Source organism: Balaenoptera borealis, assembly GCF_965194805.1.
Source record: "Balaenoptera borealis genome assembly, chromosome: 2".
NCBI classification, from domain to species: domain Eukaryota; kingdom Metazoa; phylum Chordata; class Mammalia; order Artiodactyla; family Balaenopteridae; genus Balaenoptera; species Balaenoptera borealis.
The window spans coordinates 79,806,158-79,828,334 of NC_138867.1; the positions used below are offsets into that span (position 1 = coordinate 79,806,158).

General features: G+C 41.1%; 1 protein-coding gene across 14 annotated transcripts in view; it reads left to right on the top strand.

Moving 5' to 3' along the window:
* CAST (calpastatin) overlaps positions 1 to 22,177 on the top strand; it is a 120,116-nt gene that overhangs the window by 32,410 nt on the left and 65,529 nt on the right. For 11 of the 14 annotated variants that reach the window (XM_082376414.1, XM_082376424.1, XM_082376416.1 and 8 more), the window contains one exon: positions 22,040 to 22,099. In XM_082376414.1, coding sequence (XP_082232540.1) covers positions 22,040 to 22,099 — 60 coding nt within the window. Of the gene's footprint in view, positions 1 to 2,493; positions 2,667 to 22,039; positions 22,100 to 22,177 lie in introns of those variants that run through there. The other 3 variants (XM_082376417.1, XM_082376419.1, XM_082376418.1) reach the window with 3 other exon arrangements.

A 22,177-nucleotide genomic window follows, 5' to 3' on the forward strand; every position in this document is an offset into this window, starting at 1 on the left:
GGTGAGGTGTTTACTAAAATGAAGATTCTGACTCAGGAAGTCTGGGGCGAGGCTGAGATTCTTTCTGCTTTTCTAACAAGCTCCCAGTTGCTGCTGCTGCTGGTCTGGCGACCACACTTTGAGCAGCAAGGATGCTGAATTGTGCTGAATGTGGGTTATTTAGACCACCTGTACCTTAGATTACCTAAACATCGATTAGAGAATCTGATTAAAATGCAGATCCTCAGGTTCCAAGCTGCAAGAATCTGATTCACCGGGAGTGGGTAGGTCCAGGATTTTCTCTATTTAATAAATACCCTCCAGTTTTTCAGATGTGGGTGATATGGAGTCCCCACTGGGGGAAAGGTTGAGCCTCAGGGACTGGGATAGACACAGCACATCTGGGAGCGATAACATCCCTCTTCATCTCCAGGGAAGGGAGCCCCTTTCTACCTGTCCTGCAGGACAAGAATCTTTGGAAAATTTACTTCATAACCATGTAATTACTAACCTGTACTCTTGAGGAGCTCAGACATACTCACCCTCATTGAGGGAGATATGCTGCCTAACGGTGGGGCTGTGGGACCCAGGGCTCATCCCTCTCAGGGAGTGGCCCAAATAAGTCATCCTAGTTGTCTTTTGTCTCAGGAAAACCTAGATGAGCTGAGGTTTATTTGAGAAACAAAAAAGCAGAGAAAATACTGACAGTAAACAAAAAAGGAATTTTAAGCTGAATTTTCATCAAGAAGAATTATGAAAATCTACAAACAATAATGCTGGAGAGGGTATGTGGAGAAAAGGGAACCCTCTTGCACTGTTGGTGGGAATGTAAATTGATACAGCCACTGTGGAGAACAGTATGGAGGTTCCTTAAAAAACTAAAAATAGAACTACCATACGACCCAGCAATCCCACTACTGGGCATATACCCTGAGAAAATCATAATTCAGAAAGAGTCATGTACCACAATGTTCATTGCAGCACTATTTACAATAGCCAGGACATGGAAGCAACCTAAGTGTCCATCAACAGATGAATGGATAAAGAAGATGTGGCACATTTATGCAATGGAGTATTACTCAGCTATAAAAAGAAACGAAATTGAGTTATTTGTAGTGAGCTGGATGGACCTAGAGACTGTCATACAGAGTGAAGTAAGCCAGAAAGAGAAAGACAAATACCGTGTGCTAACACACATATATGGAATCTAAAAAAAAAAAAGTGGTTCTGATGAACCTAGGGGCAGGACAGGAATAAAGACGCAGACGTAGAGAATGCACTTGAGGACACGGGGAGGGGGAAGGTTAAGCTGGGACGAAGTGAGAGAGTGGCATGGACATGTATACACTACCAAATGTAAAATAGATGGCTAGTGGGAAGCAGCCACATAGCACTGGGAGATCTGCTTGGTGCTTTGTGTCCACCTAGAGGGGTGGGATAGGGAGGGTGGGAGGGAGGCGCAAGAAGGAGGAGATATGGGGATATATGTATACATATAGCTGATTCACTTTGTTATACAGCAGAAATTAACACAACGTTGTCAAGCAATTAAACTCCAATAAAGATGTTAAAAAAAAAAAGAATTATGAGGAGAGGGTCTTCTTCTCAGGGAATTATAATAAAATATTAGAGTTGGAAGGGCTCTTACTTCGCCACCTTTCTTTAACAGAAGTAAAGGAACACTGATAATAAACAAGGTGGTTGTGAGGAACACCTAGCAGGAGAAGTCAGGGGGACCCCACGTGCTTTGACTGCCGGGCGCAGGCGGATGCGCCGCTGCGCGCTGTGCCCCTGAACTCTCCGCCTTCCGCCTTCCGCCTTCCGAATGCCGTCGCCTCTGGCCTGGAGGCGGAAGGGCTCGCTGCTCAGCTGTCACTAGCTATAGGCCTGAGGCCTCGGGTCCTCAGCCTCCCGCCATCGCAGCCTCCTCCACTCCTACCCCAAGCTCACTGTCCAGAGTCTTCCCTGTGATTGCTTTACGGCTTTGGGAAAAGTTGGCTTCCCATATTTCCTGTAAATTCTAGAACTCTTTTCTCTAGGCCCATCACTTACATTTATTAGTTGGCATTCTTCTTTAAGGGAGAGCATTTCCTTCTCCCCTATATACTTATTCATTCATTTATTTATTTATAGCAGTATGAATTCATGAATTCTTTTTTATTCCGTGGCTTAAATCCCTTCTTAGTTATTTTGAAATGTTTAGTCATAATGTATCACGTCCAGTAATTCAGTAGAATTCTAGTTCTGTTCAACTGCTCTTTAAAAAAAAAATCCGTTATACGATGTGAAATGTTAATTTACTTTATAGCTTCAAAAGTAATATTTGGGGGCGTGTGTTTGCAAAGAGCCCACTTTGGGCCTTTGGCGACATCCTAGGAGTGGTAGACCTCTGCCATCGGCCGGTGGCCTGCGTCACAGGCCGCGCTGTTTAGTCTGCCAGCCTCCGGGATGCCAGCCCCGCGATGAGTCGGCGGCAGCGGGCACCTCCCTCCCGGACGGAACCGCGCTGGGGGCGGGCGGAGGGGGCGGGGAGCGGCCAGCGTCGCGTCCTGGGGCCGCCCCGCCGCCTCCCTCTCTGCGGGCTGGGCTGAGGCTCCAAACGGAAACCGAGAGGGCCGAGCCCAACCGGGAATGCAAACATCCCCCAAACCCCGCTGAAGTCTCTGGGCCCGGAAGCCGGACGCGGAGTGAGTACTGATTTCGGCTGCTTCCCAGGCGGGCAGCCCGCGCTGCCTTCGCGCCGGCCCTGCGCGTCCCAGGCTCGGACCCTGCCACGGATCCAAGACTTGGACGTGCGCTCTTACCCGTCTCTTTCCCTTGAGGATCAATTTCCTTCCAAACGGGTTCTAAGTTCACTTGTGTTACTTGTCGACCCCTCCTCCCTGTCGGCGCCACTGTTGCTGGCTTCTGGGCTGGGAATGTGTCTGGTGATCTTACACGGTAGGGTTACAAAACCAGGAGTTTGTGTGACCCGGAGAAAATGCTGAAAGAAGAAAAGCAGGAGCAATGTCGATTTGGTTTGGCACTTTTATCTCTAGGGTTAGACCCAATCTTCTCCCCGAGCCCTGCCCCCTCCACTGTGATGACCTCCGTTTTAGAGAATGAGCTCACTGTGTATAACCTCTCCGTTTATCTGATACATGCTGGGTGTGGTGTGGCAAATGTTGTGACATGTTTTGGTTCTGTTTCCTTGAACACAGCCTGAGACTGTGGTCGGATGACATCGCTGAGGGGTACTTTGTACCTATCTTTCAAGAATGGAAATGTTTTCATGGAGAGTTGACGATCTTTTCTGTATTGTTAGAGTCCTAGCATTCCTCAGTTATAAACGAGTAAGAGGCAAGTTCTTTATACCCATTTTACAGCTTGAGAAAACGAGGCAGAGTTTAAGAAACTTCCTTAAAGGGCTGGACCTTGGGGCCTCTGACGAGCCCTCTAGGAACCCACCTATACCTACATCAGAGGAAGGGAAATGCTTAATCAGCAGCTCTGGAAAGTTCCTGATATATGAGATGTTTTCTAGAGAGAAAACCTCTGCATTGCAGCGAAGGTCAGTAAGGAGTGGCATCTACTGTTCAAAAGGGTAAAGTTTATTTTCTAATGAGTAACTTAAAGAGTGCCTCTTCCTGACATTTTGTTTGTGGGCACTGAATTTAACTTTTGCACACTGATTTTTCAGTATGTAAAGGATATTTGTCGCTGGGAATGCTGCCTGGCTTCTAGGAGACAGTATAACATTAAAACAAAGTAGTGACATTTAGCAAAATCATGCTGAACTAGCAAAGGCCGCATCTGCTGACTGATGGAGAAGGGGTAGGTGGCCAATAGCAATGAGAATGGAGCGGGAATCCTGGTGCATGCAGCAAGGACCCTTGGTGACTATTATAAACAAGTGAGCTTCACAGACTGCATGACAGTGTTTATGAAGCAGTGCATTCAAGTATAAATGTTGGTCATGGTTCAGTTCACATGCTTTGAGAGAGGATTCCCACTGCAGATAGGAGTTGATTATAGTATAGTATTAGTGGTGGGTTCAGTTTCTTGATGGTTCCATGAATTGGCCGAGTATAATTCTTCTCTCACAATGAAAATTTAAAAGGTATCATGTAAAATAGCAGTTTGAAAGAATGAAACAAACAAAATTAAGAAAACATGAGGAATTAATTTGAACTGACTTTTTAAAATCAGTCAAATATTTGTGTTCCTATTCATTGTTTATAATAACAATTATATCTTTAATGCATCACCACTTCTTAGGTAGGACTATTTACTTTTCCCAAAATATGAACCATCTAATTGTTCAGTACTATTTAAATAAAAAGCCCACAACCTATGTTCTCCTGTGTACATAGATGTCTTTGTATCTTTTCTTTCATTATACCTCAGAGTGCCCTCATTTTGAAGACAATATGAATCTGGAATATGTGTTTTAGCATCAATATGTCTGGCCTCATAAGAGGAACATATTTTATCCTATAGTTTTTGATATATTGAATTAATAATCTGCATACTGGGAAAGTACAATGGGTCTTTAAAAACAATTGTGTTTTATTTTTTTCTCTGTGAATAGCTTAACTTAAAAATGTCATCTACCCAGTGTTTCTCAACAGAGTACTAATGGCATTTGGGTTGACGATTCTTAGTTGGGCAGGGCTGTCTTGTTCCCACTGAATGCCAGAGCGTGACAAAAACACTCTCTCTCACATGTCTTAAAATACCCTTTAGTTGGGTGCTACTTCCCCTGGTTAAGAACAATTGGTACACTATTTTTATGGTAAGCCGTATAAATAATTACTCAGTCCCATTATTTCCAATTTTTAAGGCACTTTACAGAATCCCTTAAGACACGTTGACTTCTGAGCAAGTCCATATATTTGGACGTTGGAGATTTGGATGGAGGCTATGTGTAATCCTATTGCTAGTAAAGTGTCACTCTTACCCTTGTGCCCTTCTGTCCACATTAGGCAATAATAATAAATCATTAGCAAGTGACTTTAATAGGTTTCAGAAAAAAGAACAGATCAGCACAATCTGTATTAGATCTGAGTATTAATAGTTATAGCTACATTTACTGACAATTAGTGGGTTCTAGGCATATGTTGAACACTTTACATGATGTGATGATGATGCAGTGATGAAGTAGATACCCTTATTATGCCCATTTTTCAGATTAAGAAAGAGCCTGATCTCTTAACCATTGCACTGTATTGTTTCTCAGAACATGTTTGACAGCTCTCCATAAAATACTTTCCAAAAAATGAGTTTTAGTGGGTGAAGTTAACACACACTAAAGTCTCGTTTGGTTACATAGTCTCATTTGGCTACCTTTGGTTACCTCTGGTCACCTTTGTTCTTAGAATACCAGCTTTTCACTATACCGTGAGCCCTTTGAAGACAGGATCCACATCATTGGACCCCCATCGCGACTACCATGGTGACTTCCACATGGTAATTGCTCAATAAATATCTATTGAATTGAAAAAGAATATTGGTTTTATCTTAATATGAACAGAGCCTTAAGATACCACTGCACTAGTTTAGAAATTTATCCTGGATAGGCAGAAAAAGTAGAATAATATTCATTTTGTTCTCTAGGATTTATAAGTAGAGTTTTTGGAACTTAACATCTGTTTGTCCTTTAGCTAAAGATTAAAGAGTAGATAATCAAAATGATCAGTAATGAACTCTTTTTTTTTTAACTTCTACAATGGCCAGACATGGTGCTAGGAATACAGAAGTGAAGTATTGTCCATATAACAAATATAAAAACACAGTGTAAAAAGTGCTAAAAAGCATTGCTATCAAGGTGCTATGAAAGCACAGTGGAAGGTTGAGGGAAGGGGGCTGAGGTTAAGCTTGGCCCTGTTTTTCTGGGAATAAACATTAGGAATACGAGTCCCTTAAAGCAGATCTGCAACCAGTCAGTTGGATGCAGGACTCTTCAGAGGTCTGAACACATCCAACTTCCCAAGCGTTGGCTCTCCTCATTCAGTATTTTCTTAATCCCAGCTTTCCAGACTTGCCCCTAACTACCAGTAGAGGTACTATGGTCTCCCCCTGTATACTTTTCTGTGTGCTCTTATGTAGGACTGAGAGTTCTGATTTATTCTAGGGCTCTCTTATGAGATGTTCTTGACAACTGTCCCTTGTAGACAGACTGGATTTCCATCCGGTGTCAACTATACCTGAGGTTTCCATCTGTCCTGCACTCTACACAGTTGAACTGGAGATCCCACAGCTGACTGAATCTATGTTGTCCGTCTTCCAAGCCAGCTTTGAGGGTGACAAGTTTCTGCTGCTCATCTTCCTGTTTCTTTCTTCACCACCCAACCTAAGGTGCAGCGGAGGGCAGACCAGCTCATCAACAGAATAACCTGCCCCTGGGTTCCAGACACTTATCTCTAAGGACATATTGTCTCAATTTAGTTTCTTATTTCGCGTTTGGCACCTGCCACGCAGTGGGCACATATCCTTAGCAAGACAAGGAGAACCTCAGATGCCTTTTATCATTTTTACTGACTCCTTCCCCAGGAATAATTGGCATACATTAGTTACAAAGGTGCTGCTTGGTCCATTTTGTCGGTAGTGTTTCTTTCTTTTCCCACAGATCCCTTTGCAACACTTAAAAAAGAAAACAACTAACACTTAGTTTTATTTGGGAGGATTTCTTATACGTTGGAAAGGATTTGGGTCTGCTTTTACTGATTAACCAAGTTAACTTTAGTAAACAGTTTTTTGTTTTTTTTTACATATTGCCAACACACTGATAATTATCCTCAGTTCTCTAGGCCCCATGGTACATATTCATCATAATGGCTAAGATATGAGTGAGTGGTGATGACGCTGTGGCTTATCATCGGAGTCCTGGAATATAAGGAGTTTCCCAGGGAGCCCTGCCAATGGACTGCTGAGGAATGAGGAAGCTGACTGTGATCAAAGCAAGGCTTCCTTAATTGCACAGAGCTGTGCTTTAACAGTTGGCGGGGGGGTCTCTTTAGAAAAGAGAAGTTTCTTGGTTCTCAAATAGAAAATGCGGGCCAGTAGGATAATTCCAGACTAATCCATGGCCCTGGGGCTCTCCCGATCCTTGTCCTGGGGATGTACTACACCCCCTCGGAATGCTCTAATTCAGTGTTTCATGATATGTAGTCTGGAGAGCATCTGCGTCAAATTCACCTGGGATACTTATTTAAAAATGGAGATTTCCCAAGCCCCACCTCAGACTTACCCAGTCAGAATCACTGAGGAATCTATGGCTTAATAAGCTCTCGAGGTAAATCCTTACACCTGTTAAAGTTTGATGAGCGCTGCTCTAAGAAGTGAGGTGGGCTAGCCAGAGCCTATCTGTGAGCAGTCGTCTTCTGACCTTAGCAATGCAGTGAAATCTTGGTGAGAGCTGTAGCTATTCACAGGGGCTGAGACTTTTGAATCATACTGAGGGGCCCCCATGAACTGACATGATTGATGTTTATGGCCCTCTTTTGGAGCCCAAGAAAGGGCCTGGACCACTCCCATTTCACTCAAAGTTGTTATAAGAGATTGAGTCCAGTTTAGTGTGCAGGCATACTCTTTGGACTGTGTAATGGATTAAGGTCCCCTGCACAAGTGACCTCAGTATAAAGACCTAGATGAGACCTTGGCGCCTCCAGAGATGCCCGGAATAGAGTTGTTGTGGGAGAACACTTCCTACAGAGAAACCAGGGGCTTAGTCTCCTGCGTATTGTTTCTTTATTAGCTGTACTAAGGGTGGCCAGACAAAGGAGCAAAGAATAAAATTATTTGTATGTTTTTCAGTTGTATAAGCCTTTTCTGTTTCCTCCTTATCATGAAAATAGGAAATTGTGTTTATATCCAACAGGGCAAATAAGATCCTCTTATATAAAAGCCATTACCATGGCTTGTCATCATCGGAGTCCTGGAATATCAATATCCTCATGCTTTTAGACATGCATCTTTTCATAATATTTTATTTACAAAGATGTATCAGGTTCAGAGGCCTTGGTCTACAGCAGGGAATTGAAACTTGTTGCCAGAATTTTCATCTTCCAGAATTCTCCACTTCTCTTTCATATTCACCATCTCTTGATTTATCTCTTTATTTAATTAATGTTTTAATGTTAAATTTTGTACAGTATTTCTTTGTGTCTGGAACAGAAGGAGGGTCTTGAATCAGAATTCAGATTAATTTTATTAAGCCCTCACAATGTATTTAAAATGTTTGAAAGCCTTTAGATGAGGAACACATGTTCTATTTTGTCATGAAGCCTCCTACTCCCTCTTCATACTGGCCTGATACACTCATTCACATCCCCCAACGTATATTTTCATTTGAGTTTTAGACTCCTGATTTACAGAGATAGGCAAATATTATTTTTCTGAAAACTCAATTAATAAATATTTTGAAAATTGCACTGTTTTTTTTTTTTTCTTAAATCCTTGCAACTGAGCTATACACTAGATGTGTGGATGTGTATAGCATTAAGAGTTTCTCTAGTGGTCCAGAATATCTGCCTATAAAATGACAGCACTGTTGGGCTTGGTGATGTCTACAGCGTTCTGTATTTTTCTGTTGTAAGAAAAGTGTGCACTACAGGCATAATCGCCAAGTATCAAGTGTCCTCAGGGTTTAGGGTCATGAGACTGGAGAAGACAGATATTCTTGAGGTATTGCAGGACTGTCTTTTTAGGGAACATATAGGCTCTTTAGTAACCTGGGCTGGCGGTATCAGCACCAAAAATCTTCCTTTCAAAACCAGCTGGAAAGTACTTTTGAAAAGTAACTTTGTGAATCTATCCTATTATCTAATGCATTCTAGTACCTTCTTTTGACCAAATGAAAGCAGGAAGAGGCTGTTTGTCATCTCTGTCAAAGTGCCAGTGGGTAACGATAGATGGTAGAAAAGAGTGGTCATTTCACCCACCCCCTATAAGGCCATCTTGTTTAAAACAACCTAAAGCAGTCATTCTCCATGTAGAGGAGTTTGAGAATCACTTGGGGGGCGGGGCTTACAGCTTTTTAAGCTATAATCCTTGCTCCCTCTCCCTCCTGCCCTTTCCCTTTTGTAAATTTCTAAGTGTCCATTGCTGCCCTCCCCTGATCCCCATACACTGGCTATGAGTGATTCTGTTCCTGGGCCCAAAACCACTGAGCTAAGGTGTTAATGCTCAGCCAGTCACATTGTCCAATAGCTTGACATAACATTCATTGCCTGTAATCATTATGTACAATTTTAGTATAAAATAATTAAATATGTATGAATATTTAATTTAATTTAATATTAATTAAATGTGTATGAATATCCTGCATACTTTGCGTATAGTTTCACTGATTAGAATTAGTGATCATTTTTTTCCCTAGCAATATTATAAAATTATATCATCTTCCATGTGATGTCCTACTCTAATCTTGAGTTTTAAATCAATTAATTAGTTAATTATTAATTGTTTGAAATTTTAGCCACAAAGGATCCACATCACTAAGAAACAATGTACCCCCTTGCTGAATATCTAGAGATTAACAAGGAAATGCTAACTTCTTTTGGTTGTTGCGTTTGAGCCCTCCCTTGGTTTTGAGAATCTTTTTAATTATTGTGGTAATGGGTGCTGAATTATTCTCAAACAATGTTCTTGTGGTAGGCCAGGATTCCTAGCCTAGCAAATTAGAATTGTTTCCTTCTCCAGTCCTCTGACAATCATATTCTTACACCTCTTCACATGTTTCCAAAGATTGAATGTGATGAACACTGATCTACATATTTGCAATTAAAATCTTGGCAAAATACCCTGATTGATTTCCAGTTGAACCAGTGATAAACCATATACCATATCTTTTCTGCTTGTGTATAACTTCTCCACCTTCTCCTACTGATCAATGAACTGAAGATTTGGTTACTGTTCAAAATGGAAAGACAACCAATAGGAAACAAAAGATGTTCTAGCTAGTTCTGATAATCTGAAAATAATTCTGGAAAGCTGTGGGAAAGGGGTTAGGTCCAGCAGTATGTATGTAGTTTGGAGAAGCTCTCCCAGATCTAGATAAATGAAAATAAATGGAAAGAAGAAAAAGAAACCAACCATTTATTAATTTGTTAAACTACTATGCTAAGTGATTTACATAGGATTTCATTTAATCCTCTTAAGAGTTGCATATTTTGCAAATGGGTAAGTGGGTATTGGGACAATTTTTAAAATGAGAAGACTAAGGCCCAGAGAGATTAAATAACTTACCCTGGGTCACACAGATAGTAAGATTCTATTTGATTCTAATGCTCTTTTCAGTAGACCAGTCTTATAAAATCCTAGACTCAGTAGTTTATATCCAGGCAGTTTAAATAACCAAGAGAGGAATTTGTATCTAAATTCAAAAAGCACTAGAAATTAATATTGTGCCCTCTATTATTCTGCTTAATATCTTAATGCTGTTGAAATTTTCTCTGATGAACGAAATTTCCTGCTTCTGTGAAAGAGAGTATTGTACACTGGTTGGAATTAGCAAATAAGAGTTTTGTTGACAGAGTTTCTTTAGATGTCTTAATAAGCAGTAGAGGAGGGATGAATTAGACATCTTTGAATATGGTGAAATTTTTAAAAAGCAGGATTAAATTACATAGCAAAAAACTCCCTTATAGTGTAGGAATACAGTTGCTTAGACTGAAGGATAAGTAGCACTGTTCATATTTTTATATAAATTTCAAATGAAGCCTATTTTAAAATCAATTCTCCTATTCTACTGAATTTTTATTTTAGGTGAAAGTGGGATGAAATGTGGTGGAAGGTATTATGATTATTTCCACTTTACAGATGAGGAAACTGCGGCACAGAGCAGTTAGGGAATTTGCTCAAGGTCATACAGCTGGTAGCAGAGCTGGAATTCAAACTCGAGTGGTCTGGCTCCGCAGCCATTCTCCTAACTGCATAACATCACCTCTTTAATATTTGCAAAGATTAAGCTTGCTGTTAGTGTACATTTGTGAAGTTGTTTTTCCTATGTGGTTTCCAGAACAACGTTTTATTGCACCCCACATTTTCATTTTGGTTATTTGGAAAGCAGCTTGGAGAAGGGAACGTTGTAATAATTCCTGCCATTTAAACCTTCTTATTAAGAACATGCTTCACTGAGAAGCCAGCTGCAAGAACAGTCATGTGACAGGCTTGTCTCTCAGCCGCCACACAATTGGCTGTATGCCAGTATTTCCTCATACGTGCCCTCTCAGTTTCGTTGAGACACTTTGAGTCTGTCATCCCTGTAGAGACTGAGCCTGGCAGTTGGTCTTATAACACAACGACACATAAAACTTCTCATTTCTCTCACACTCTGTTAGGTCTGTGCCTAAGGAATGAATTTGAAAGCACTATGGAAACCAAGCTGAAAGGCTCTGAGGCGACTGTTCAGCAGAGCTCAGAATTTTTTATTCTTATACAGTAATCATATCATCAGTAACCATATATGCTTTAGATGAGCTCATAATCTTTTAGGATAAACAAGCCATGCATTTCAATCCAAAAAAAATTCATAATGTAAAATAGTGTTGCCCTTTCTCTTTAAGATAAACAACATGCGTGTGTAACTTCTCAAAGCAGTGGTCACCACAGAAGTGCTCCACCATTCTGGGACTGAGGAGAACTTTTGAGGCTGTTGATATTTGTAAAATAATACAGATCCCTTTTGTTTACTGACTTACCATGTGCCAGGCCTTATAAACACACCCTCATTAAATCCTCACTACCATCTTATGAGTTAGGTGTCATCTTTATACCCATTTAACAAATAAAAAACACAAGTTTGGAAAGCTTGAGCAGCTTGCTTGAAGTTACACAACTAGAATGAGACCCCAGGTCCGTGGGACTCCAGAGGCTAAACTCCTGTGTTTCCCTTTGAACATCTGTCATTGGGTACATTATTTAATAAGCTTTACATATTTATAGCGTATCATATTAGAGTTGCAGAACAACAGAGTTCTCAAGCCTGACAGCTTACAGATGAGGAAACTGTGTTCTAGAGAGGTTAAGACTTAAGTTCAAAGAGCTTGTCATGGGCTGTCTTCCTCATTGTTCATTATATGGCTTCTAATCTGCTGAAACTGCGTGACTCACAGGCTTAAGAAGATCATAGACGCACAAACCTTTTCTAGGGGAGGGGCCACAAGAGGAAAGTAGGCTGTCTTTTCTGGGTCTAACTTCTCTGCTTTGTCTTGGGCAACCAAATTCAGACATAGCTGGAATTATTTCATGCATCAAGAAAAGCAACCAGGATCCTTAGAGGCATGGACGCAACTTAAAAAAAAAAAAAAGCTGCATTTCTGCTCTTTGATGACTAATCCAGGCTACGTGGCTTGCTCTCTTCCTTGCTTACAAAATAGTCATCCCAGGGCAGAGAGGGGGAAAGGGGGAGAAGTGGAGTTTGTAAAGCAATGAAAATGAAACAATTGTTGTATAGTACTGCAAGTTCACCTTCATGCGTTTTGTGGATTTTTTCTAAGCACTTGGGGTGGTCCTGTGTTAGACCTCATAATCAGGCACTCACAAGGTGTGGCCAAATGTTCTCAGGTCTCTCTGGCTCTTGGATTGCCATCACAGATCAACTGTGGCTACCGTCCCGGTTGCCAGGCAACATATGGATGTTTATTTTGAGGTCTGCCCACAGGGTTGCATCAGAGACCAAAGCTGCATGTGCTCTCCACTTCCCAGAGCAAGTAGAGCTCAGGCATTCTATTTTTATCTTAATATATTATTAAGATAATATATCTTAATATATTTTAATTATATTTAATTAAGATAATTAAATATATTTTAAAATATATTTTAATATATTTAAATCTATTAATGTATATATTTAAATATATTTATATTTAAATAATATTTATTTTTATATTATTTTAACATAGTTCATGAATGTATAGCATACTCAGCTGAGATAGAATCATATTCTGTTCCCCCAGGCAGTATTCAGTTTGCCTCATTTTGCCGTGTTCTACTTCATCCAACCGGTTGTACTCTGGACTGATTATCTCTGGTACTTTCCCACCTCTAAGTCTTGCTCAAGCTGTTCTGCTCACCTGGAATGACTACTCCATCTCGGGCTCCAACTCCATGTTTTATAAAACTAAAATCTTTTATTTTACTTTTTGAAAGTAGGGGAGTTAACTTGTTATAGCAAAAAGTTCGTGGGCATTATCGTCAATGTCTGTGTTCAGATCCAAGCTCTACAACTTCTTGACTGTGAGATCTTAAATAAGTTACCTAACTTCTCTGAGCCTCAGTTTTCTCGTTTATAAAATGCAGATAATAATGATTAAGTCCTAGGATTTTATAAAGATATATTGAAATCAGATGCCCAAAGCCCCTGCCACAGTTCCTGGCATATGGAAGATTCCATAGTCCTCACCTACCTCCCCATCACACTGCAATTAATACTAAGTAAATTGTTCCCATCTCCTCTGTGAAGTTTTTCCTAGCCATCTTCAAACCCACAACTCAGAAATAGTCTCCCTCTTCTGATCTCTTATAACTTCATATTGTACTTAAGATCCTATCACAATTGACCTGCTCTTATATTACATACATGCTGAGATGTAAGTTGGTGCCCTAATTAGATCTGCTGGCACAAAGCCATGGTCTCCCTGAAAGAGATGGCTCAACTTCATTCATAGATGACCCATTTCATCAGAATCATGTTTTTTGTTATGATTAAAAACTATACTTTGTTAGGTGACTGAGTTGCAGTTCTCTTTAGAAGCACCATTATTATGGTAAATAATTAAAGGCATTGCAAGACAAGACGGTATGTCATGGTGTGACTGCGTGGCAAACAATAGACAGAGCTAAACATCTGAATATTCATCTCCTAAAGTGAATAATCCATCACCGTAAACCTGTTCTCACCGGGTCCATGAATGGTGTTTGTGAAGAACGTCAGTGCTTTCTTTAGAAAGCCCCTCATTAGCCGTCTATTGTTTGTTCCAGGTGTCTTACAGGAAGTAGCTCAGGGATTTTTTTGTGTATATGCGTTTTTTTAAAGTTATACAACTACTGGGTGATGACAATAAGGATGTAAAAGACTAGATGTTTATGTTTTCCTAATCAGTTTTCTGACCTGTGCTTTGGACAAAATTTCTGATGATTGAATAAAACTCGTATAATGTTGCTTTTGAGCCATCAGATAATATTCATGTTTATTCATGTACAAATTTATACATTTATTTATGTAACACATACTTGTTAAGCAACTACTGTGTGCGATGCTTGGGTATGTGCAGCAGCTGAGACAGGCATGGTCCCTGCCCTCATGGAGTTCGGGTTTGGGTCTGTCTGACAGATCCTGTGAAGAAAGAACTTTAAAAAAAACCCATGATTTCTATTCTTTCATTTTTTGAGATGTGTTATTAAGAATCTCATTATGGTTCAGAAGCAAATTATACATTTCTCTCTTGTGCATCTAGCAGAGCTAACTTTAAAAGTTAAAAATCAGTTAACTTGGTTTTGATTTGCCAGAACTTCTTAATTAAAAAAAAATTTTTAATATTTGTTTTGTGCTTTGCCCAGATTGCCCTAATATTTGGTATGTAATTGACTCTCGCAATAGCCCTGTGGGGTGCATGGTATTTCCACATGGGAAACCAGATGCTCTTCAGGTTTAATCGACTTACCTGTGGACTCATCGCCATTAAGAAGCTATCAGACTGAACCTTTCTTCTGATTTATTAATTATATTCTTGATTCTAGCTTTTTTTAAAAAAAGAACCAAGGTATTAAAACTATACTTCATTCTTTGTTTAAATGAAACTTTAATTGACAATTAGAAAATGGAAACAAATATTGGAATCAACAGTGATTTTTGAGCTCCTCTCTGCTATTAAACACTGTGGTAGGCACTGTGGAGAACAGAAATGATCCCTGCCTCTTGATCAATTTACAGCTTCATTGATAAGACATGACATACACTTAGAAAAGACTCAGTAACCCTCAACAGCATATATGATTAAGTGTTCAAGTGAGAAATACAAACATATGAGAGTTGAGAAGGTAATAGGAGCTAAAGCAGATACAGGTGTTGTATCTTGAGCTAAATCTTCAAGAGGAGGGTAGGAGCTGTCTGAGCAGGGAGAGGCTTCCTCAGCCGTGGGGATGACAAGAAAGGCTTCCTCAGCGGTGGATGGGAGCATGATGGTGATGATAACACCGACTAGCATTTGTCCAGCACTTACCACTTGCCAAGCGCTGTTGTAATGGGTTCATGTACATCAACTTATCCTTAAAACAACCCTATAAGGTAAGAATTGTTACTATTCTCATTTTATAGGTGAGGACGCTGAGGCACAGAGAGGTTAAGTAACTTGCTCGAGGTTGCACATGAATTCAGTGCTGGCTGGAATTCCACCAGTCTTGAGTCCAGAGCTGCCTCTCACTCTCTTAACCAGTGAGTTATGCTGCCCGATTTGGTTCTCCTGAAACAGGAAGGACAGCATCCTGGGAGGTGGGGAGACATGGTGTGGGGCATAGCAAGAGACGTAGTGGAATGAGGAGATTAGGTCAAATGTGGAAAGTCTAAGGCTCAGGCAGAAGACATTGGACCTTATCTAGGACAGTGAGAAACCACTGAGAGTTTAGTATTTCATCAGAGTGGGAACATGGTATGCATTTATTTCAGGTAAATTAGGCAGCGATAGAAAGGATTGGGAGCTAGAAGTCAGGGGTGGGAGAGAACAAGGCAGGGAAACTATTAGAAAGGCCTTGATGTAATCCAGGTGTGAGAGATACCTGATTAGACTAGGAAAGTGTGGGCAGGGAAAGAAATTAAAAGGATGGAATGGTAATGAGGACTTGGAGGCAGACTCCAAGCAATTCAGCGGCAGATGAGTTTCCCTGCATTACGTTATTTGGCCCTTACAGCAACTCCAGAGGCAGGTGGTATTACTCCCATTTTGCAGATGAGGTTGAAGGCTTCTGGGAGGATAATTAATGTGAATGAATAAGTGCTGGAGTAGGCATTTGAGCCTGCATCTGACTTTCTTGGCTTCCTCCCTTTAAGGTAAAATAATGTTGTCTGGTAATAAAGTAGGGCTGCTGATAAAGTATGGAGAACTGTTCACATAGTAAATGATATTTAAAGTCATGGGGGGAGAGGGGCTTCCCTGGTGGTGCAGTGGTTAAGGATCCACCTGCCAATGCAGGGTACACGGATTCAAGCCCTGGTCCGGGAAGATCCCACATGCCGCGGAGCAACTAAGCCTGTGCACCACAACTACTGAGCTGCAAGCCACAACTACTGAGCCCATGTGCCACAACTACTGAAGCCGGTGCGCCTAGAGCCCCTGCTCCACAACAAGAGAAGCCACGGCAATGAGAAGCTCATGCACTGCAACGAAGAGTAGCCCCCACGCACAGCAATGAAGACCCAACGCAGCCAAAAGTAAATAAATAAATAAATGTATTAAAAAAAAATAAAGTCATGGGGAGAAATCAAGTCTCCAAGTATGCAGTAATATAAGAGAGAAGGCAGAGGGTTTGTGACTAAATATTAAAGAATGCAGAGAAGAATGGAGCAAGTGGAAAAGGCTTCCAGAAGGAAACAGGTCAGAGGGCTGGGGAGTGGACCTGGAGCTCCCTGTGTCACAGCAGCCCTGGGGAAGAGGATGGTCAGTGATTCAAAATGAAACTGCAGATGGATTATCAGGTGGAAAAGGGCAGCACGTACGTGGGCTGGCATTCTCAGTAACCCTCCACAAACAAAGGCAGCTGGGGTGTGTGAAGGGTGACTGGTGCCGCCAGTGGGAGGCTGTGGGAACGCTGGCAGTGAGGGGTGGGGAGAGGAAGCAAGGTATGGGGTGAGGGGCAGCCGTTGACTCATCTGCCGGGTGCACTCTGGGTGCACTTTCTGAACTGAGCTGGCGCAAGGAGGGAGATCAAAGTCAGACTGAGTGACTGGAGGGGAGGATCCCCGTGAACCAGCTGACAGTGCCTGGAAAGAAGCTGATTGTCTTCTGAGAGCCCAAGCAAGTGAAAAGACTCTGACATGGGAGGCAGAGAGGTAAGGAGCCGAGGGAATGACTTTTTCATCAGCCAGATTTAATGGCAGTAGAATGGATGAGTAAGCCCTCTAGGATCGCGCCCCTTCTGAAGAAGCCCTTGGGTCCAGCCAGGACCTGTGGGCGAGCTCACAACCCTCTCCACTCACATCCAGCATCACAGGATGGTTGGGTTGGTCCTAGGTGTTGCTTCTCTTCTCGTGCAGCCTCACTAGGCATCCTGCAGAATCAAGGGAAATCCTTGGATAGAAACCTGCCGTGAGTAAGAGTGGGAGTGAGCAGATTAGTGTACCCAACAGACAGCTCTTTTAAAGGAACCCCATGTGGTGGAGGAGACACTTCATGCCGCAATTAGGTCATTACTTGCCTGTATATGGTACTGTAAGTGAGCGGGGATGGGCGAAGGCGGATGGATGCCCACTTAGGATTGCAGTGGTTCGGAAGTTACAATGCCAGTGCTGGCGCTAGTGAGATACACCTGAAAGGAAGGGCATGTAGGATTCGGATATTTGGGGAAGAGAAGCATCCCAACCAGTGGCACTTACGTGAAAAAAACATAAAGGGGGAGATGAGAGAGCTGTGCTCTGAGAAAGGGATGGGCTAGCTGCCTGGAGCAGGTGTTCTGCACTGGGAGATGCGGTGGGATTGGAGACCAGGGGTCTTTAGAGGCAAGAGAAAGGACTTCTGTGTGATACAGTGGGTAACAGGAGTCATCATCGCTGGCTCTGCTTTAGAGGGAGGCATGTGTGTGGGAGTGACACCTGCAAAGACTAGTGTAGCCAGAACAGGTAAGAGAGCTAAAAGGCTGTAGTATGGGAGACCTTTGCAAAATATATGTGAAAAAGGAAAGCAGTTTCCATTTTTCAAGGGTCTTAAAAGCATACCATCTCCCCCTCATATCTCTAATCATTTCCTGCAGTAAACTCCAAAATTCTTATTGTAGCAAGTAAACAAATTTAAAGAGGTTTTGTTGAATAAAGCCAGAACGTAACGTGCCATACTGGATAAGTACAGGATTAAATATTAATTTTTTCTAGGCTGCAATTACTTTCTTTTATCGATATTGCTTTGTTTTAATGAGATTTGACAGCACAGTGAGATTACTTCAGGTGGGCCTACAACTGACTTAGAACCAAAACATTTCTTCGGTCACCTAGGATTTTCTTCATACCTGTTAGAGCACTTAAGTTGTAACTAAACCTGCTTGATGTCTGTTTATTGCGCTGGACTGTGAACTCTTTCAAGGCTGTGACAGTGACATTCATTGTGTATCCTCAGCCCCAGGCTCATTGCTTTTTAAACAACAATTGTTGAGTGGGTGGGTGGAAAATAATTATATTAAAGTACTTTTTCTCTGTTCTTTGTTACTCTGATTTATGCCTTAATTTAAGATTATAAATGACTCATAATACTCTGGTTGTCAAGAGATTTGCATGGGTCATTTAAGAGGGAGAGTATAGTTATGGCCGCACTTTAGTCTGGTATACAGTCCTAATTCCATAGAGAGATTTTGGTATTTGAGCACTGGTGTTGCTTTAAAACTGGCTATGCCTTGATGTTAGGACCGGCTGAGTGGTCGGTCCTGCAGCAGAGAGTCACTGGTTTAAAAGTCAGGTGGCCTAGGCTCAGCCCTGGCACAGACAGCTCGGAGGGTCCTCCCCGCCTTCTGCCTGGGTGATGCCCCCTTATCCTTCAATCTCCACGTTAACTGTCACTTCTTCAGCATCACCTGTCCTGACTGTCCCCTGAATTAGATCTGGTTGCCTAGTCTGTGTTCTCATGGGACCCTGTGATTTTCCTTTATAGCACTTATCACAAGTAGTTACTAAAGTGGTTATTCTTTTTTTTAATTTATTTCATTGAAGTATAGTTGATTTACAAGGTTGTGTTAATTTCTGCTGTATAGTGAAGTGATTCAGTTATACATATGTATACACATTCTTTTTCATATTCTTTTCCATTATGGTTTATCACAGGATATTCAATATAGTTACCTGTGCTACACAGCAGGACCTTGTTGTTTATCCATTCTATATATAATAGTTTGCATCTGCTAATCTCCATCCCTCTCCCCCTTGGCAACCACAAATCTGTTCTCTATGTCTGTGAGTCTGTTTCCGTTTTGTAGATAATTTCATTTGTGTCATATTTTAGATTCCACATATAAGTGATATCATATGGTATTTGTCTTTCTCTTTCTGACTGACTTCACTTAGTATGGTAATCTCTAGGTCCATCCATGTTGCTGTAAATGACATTATTTCATTTTTTTATGGCTGAGTAATATTGCATTGTGTGTGTGTGTGTGTGTACACATATATATATATACATACACACCACATCTTCTTTATCCTTTCTTTTGTTGATGGACATTTAGGTTTTTGTCATGTCTGGCTATTGTAAATGGTGCTGCCATGAACATAGGGGTGCATGTGTCTTTTTGAATTATAGTTTTGTCCAGATATATGCCCAGGAGTGGGATTGAAGTGGTTAGTCTATTAATGTCATCTCTGACCAGGCTGTAACTTTCACAAGGTCAGAGACAGGTCTGTCGGTTTCCCATCAGCTAACACAGTACTTGACACAAACTATGTTCTGGATAAATACTTACGGAGCCAGTGAACTGTGGTAAACTTTGATGGGTCACTTAATCTTTATGAGATACCATTCTCCTCATCTGTTTAAAACCTACATATTCAAAGTTTTTCTCTAAGGTTCTTCAAAGATTTATGGGTTAACTCTTCAAAATTCTTAAATTGTAAGTTATTCACACCTATGATTAGAAAGTCAAACCATATAGAAGATTTAAATTGAAAGTGTATATAATCCCCCAGTAGCGGTAACAAATAGTAAACTTTTCTTGTCTTTACAAATAAAATAAAAATTGAACACACTACACTTAGCCAGAGTTGAACCAGCCCATAACAGGGTGGGATTATTTTCCATTTCCAGCCCCCATGAAGTGGTTTTCCTATTTTAGTTTCAAAATGTTTAGTGCCTTAGTGATGGGATGAAACTTTCACGGAGGAATCTAGGCTGAGAACAGGTGTGGCCAAGGCCTTCAGCTAAGTTCACATTATAATCCGCTCCATGCTTATTTATAGGCATTCCATGGAGATTTTACTGTCCTTGGTGAGCCTTTGAAAGTCTTCTTTCTAGGATTTAAAGATCTCTTCCAGCTATTGCTTAATAAAGCAGTAAGGCAGATTGGAAAACCCAAGGCTATGTAATTTCAGGAATGTTTTAATAAACTTGGATGTTTAGAAAATAAAAGAATGTTCACCTAAAGATGTGCAGCTTAAAAAGAACCTTTGTGTGGAGTGTTTGTCTTGGGTGGTTTTAGATGGCTGAGGGAAATCACTGAAGGAGTGGGATGTAGCTAACTGGAACTTCTTGAGTTTGAGTGGACGTTTGTACAACCAATTCTACTTGTGGAAAGATAGAATTATATAGATATGGGTATGTTAATCCCCACAAATTAAAAAAAATTCTCCAGGAAAAATGAATATTCACATATTTGTCCATTAATTTGATGAGGGAAATCTACTTTGGTACATCTTCCAGTTCTTTATCCCGAAGAGAATGTGAGAGAGACAGCACATGCCTGCCACAGTGACAAGGGGTGTATATGTGTGTGTGTGTGTGTTTGTGTGTGTTTTGGGGTGCGGGGGTGCTTAAGGGTGCTCAGGAATAGTTAAGTTCATATGACTATGTTTGAAAAGTCAGTATACTAAAGCTTTGGGCTTTTATCTGTAAAATGTGGCAATTTAATTCTAAGCACCAACATGCTCTACATTAAATGAGGTCAGTGGGGAAGGTGATCGTGTTCATGGGCCATGGGTTATAGTGGGTTCACGCTGTCACCTTGAGTGTGGTGTGTCGAGGTAGGGGAGCTGGGGCACCAGCAGGGATGGGTCCATCCTGCCCGGGGACTCAGCTTCCGAAGTGGCTCAGGGCCAGGCATCAGGGAATGGGGCTCTGGGTGCTGCTGGCAGGGAGCAGCTGTTTACTGACAGCCAGTTACTTAAGAAGACAACCGGTGCCAGATGGAATCCCTGGGCTCTAAAACCTAATGGACTCAAATGTTAAGGAGGTTTAAATGAGCCTGAGTTGGAATTCGCTAAGAATGTAATTGTGAATTTAATATTAACCAGTGTAATACAAGTTACTGGAGTACGTAGTTCTCAATACCATGCAAGTGTCCACATGCACATCCCCCTGCTTGGGTGATTAGATTGCAGGGGCTGACTCCACATCCCTAGGAAAGGTGTTTCTTGAATACTTCAGTTACCACTCATCACCTTTTGCCCTCCGGGGAGGAGCCTAGATGAGACAGATAATATAACAATATCCCCTTTGCAACACCATCTCCCACTTTCTCTTCCTTACATGACGATTCTAATCTACCTGAACCTATTTCCCAGAGCTATGCCTACTCGTCTGTCTTACAATAGCTTAGGAATAACGCACTAGCAATTTAATGAACACCTACAATGTGCCAGGCATTTTACCCACATTATCGCAAATAATTACAACCCTGCAAAATAGACATTATAGGCCCCATTTTATATACTTGGAAAACTAAGACCCAAAGTCACAGAGCTAGTAATTGGCAAAGCTGGCATTTGAACAAAATTCTGTAAGTTTCAAAGTTCATGTTCTTTCTGAAAATAATACAAACAATAATTAGAATAATATTTACTGAGTACTTAATTACCAGGCAGTAATAAACTTAGAAGGTAGTTGTTACCTACGGAACAAAAATTGAGAAAGGGGAAACCAAAGATCAGAAAATTTAAGTAGCTTGCCCAAGATTATTTAGTAAGTAGCACACTCCAAATTTGAACCCATTTGATCTGGTTACAAAGGCTTTTACCCACTGGGCAACACCACATACTGAACTTTTATGGGAGTGGTACTCTAGGTGAGGTAAAACCAAGGTGAAGAGTTAAGAGTAAGTATGGTTAAAAGGAGCTGAAGGACAAAGAAGGTTGTAGGTTAACTATAATTAAACTTCTTATTTCTTTCCTTTCTAGGTGACAACTTCCTCTGCTTCAACCAGGAAGTCTTCCAGTATGAATCCCACAGAAACCAAGGTATGGAGACTCTTCAAGGGTCAACTTGGGTGAATGCCTTTCAGTTGATTATATGGTAAAGCAAAACAAATGTGGGCT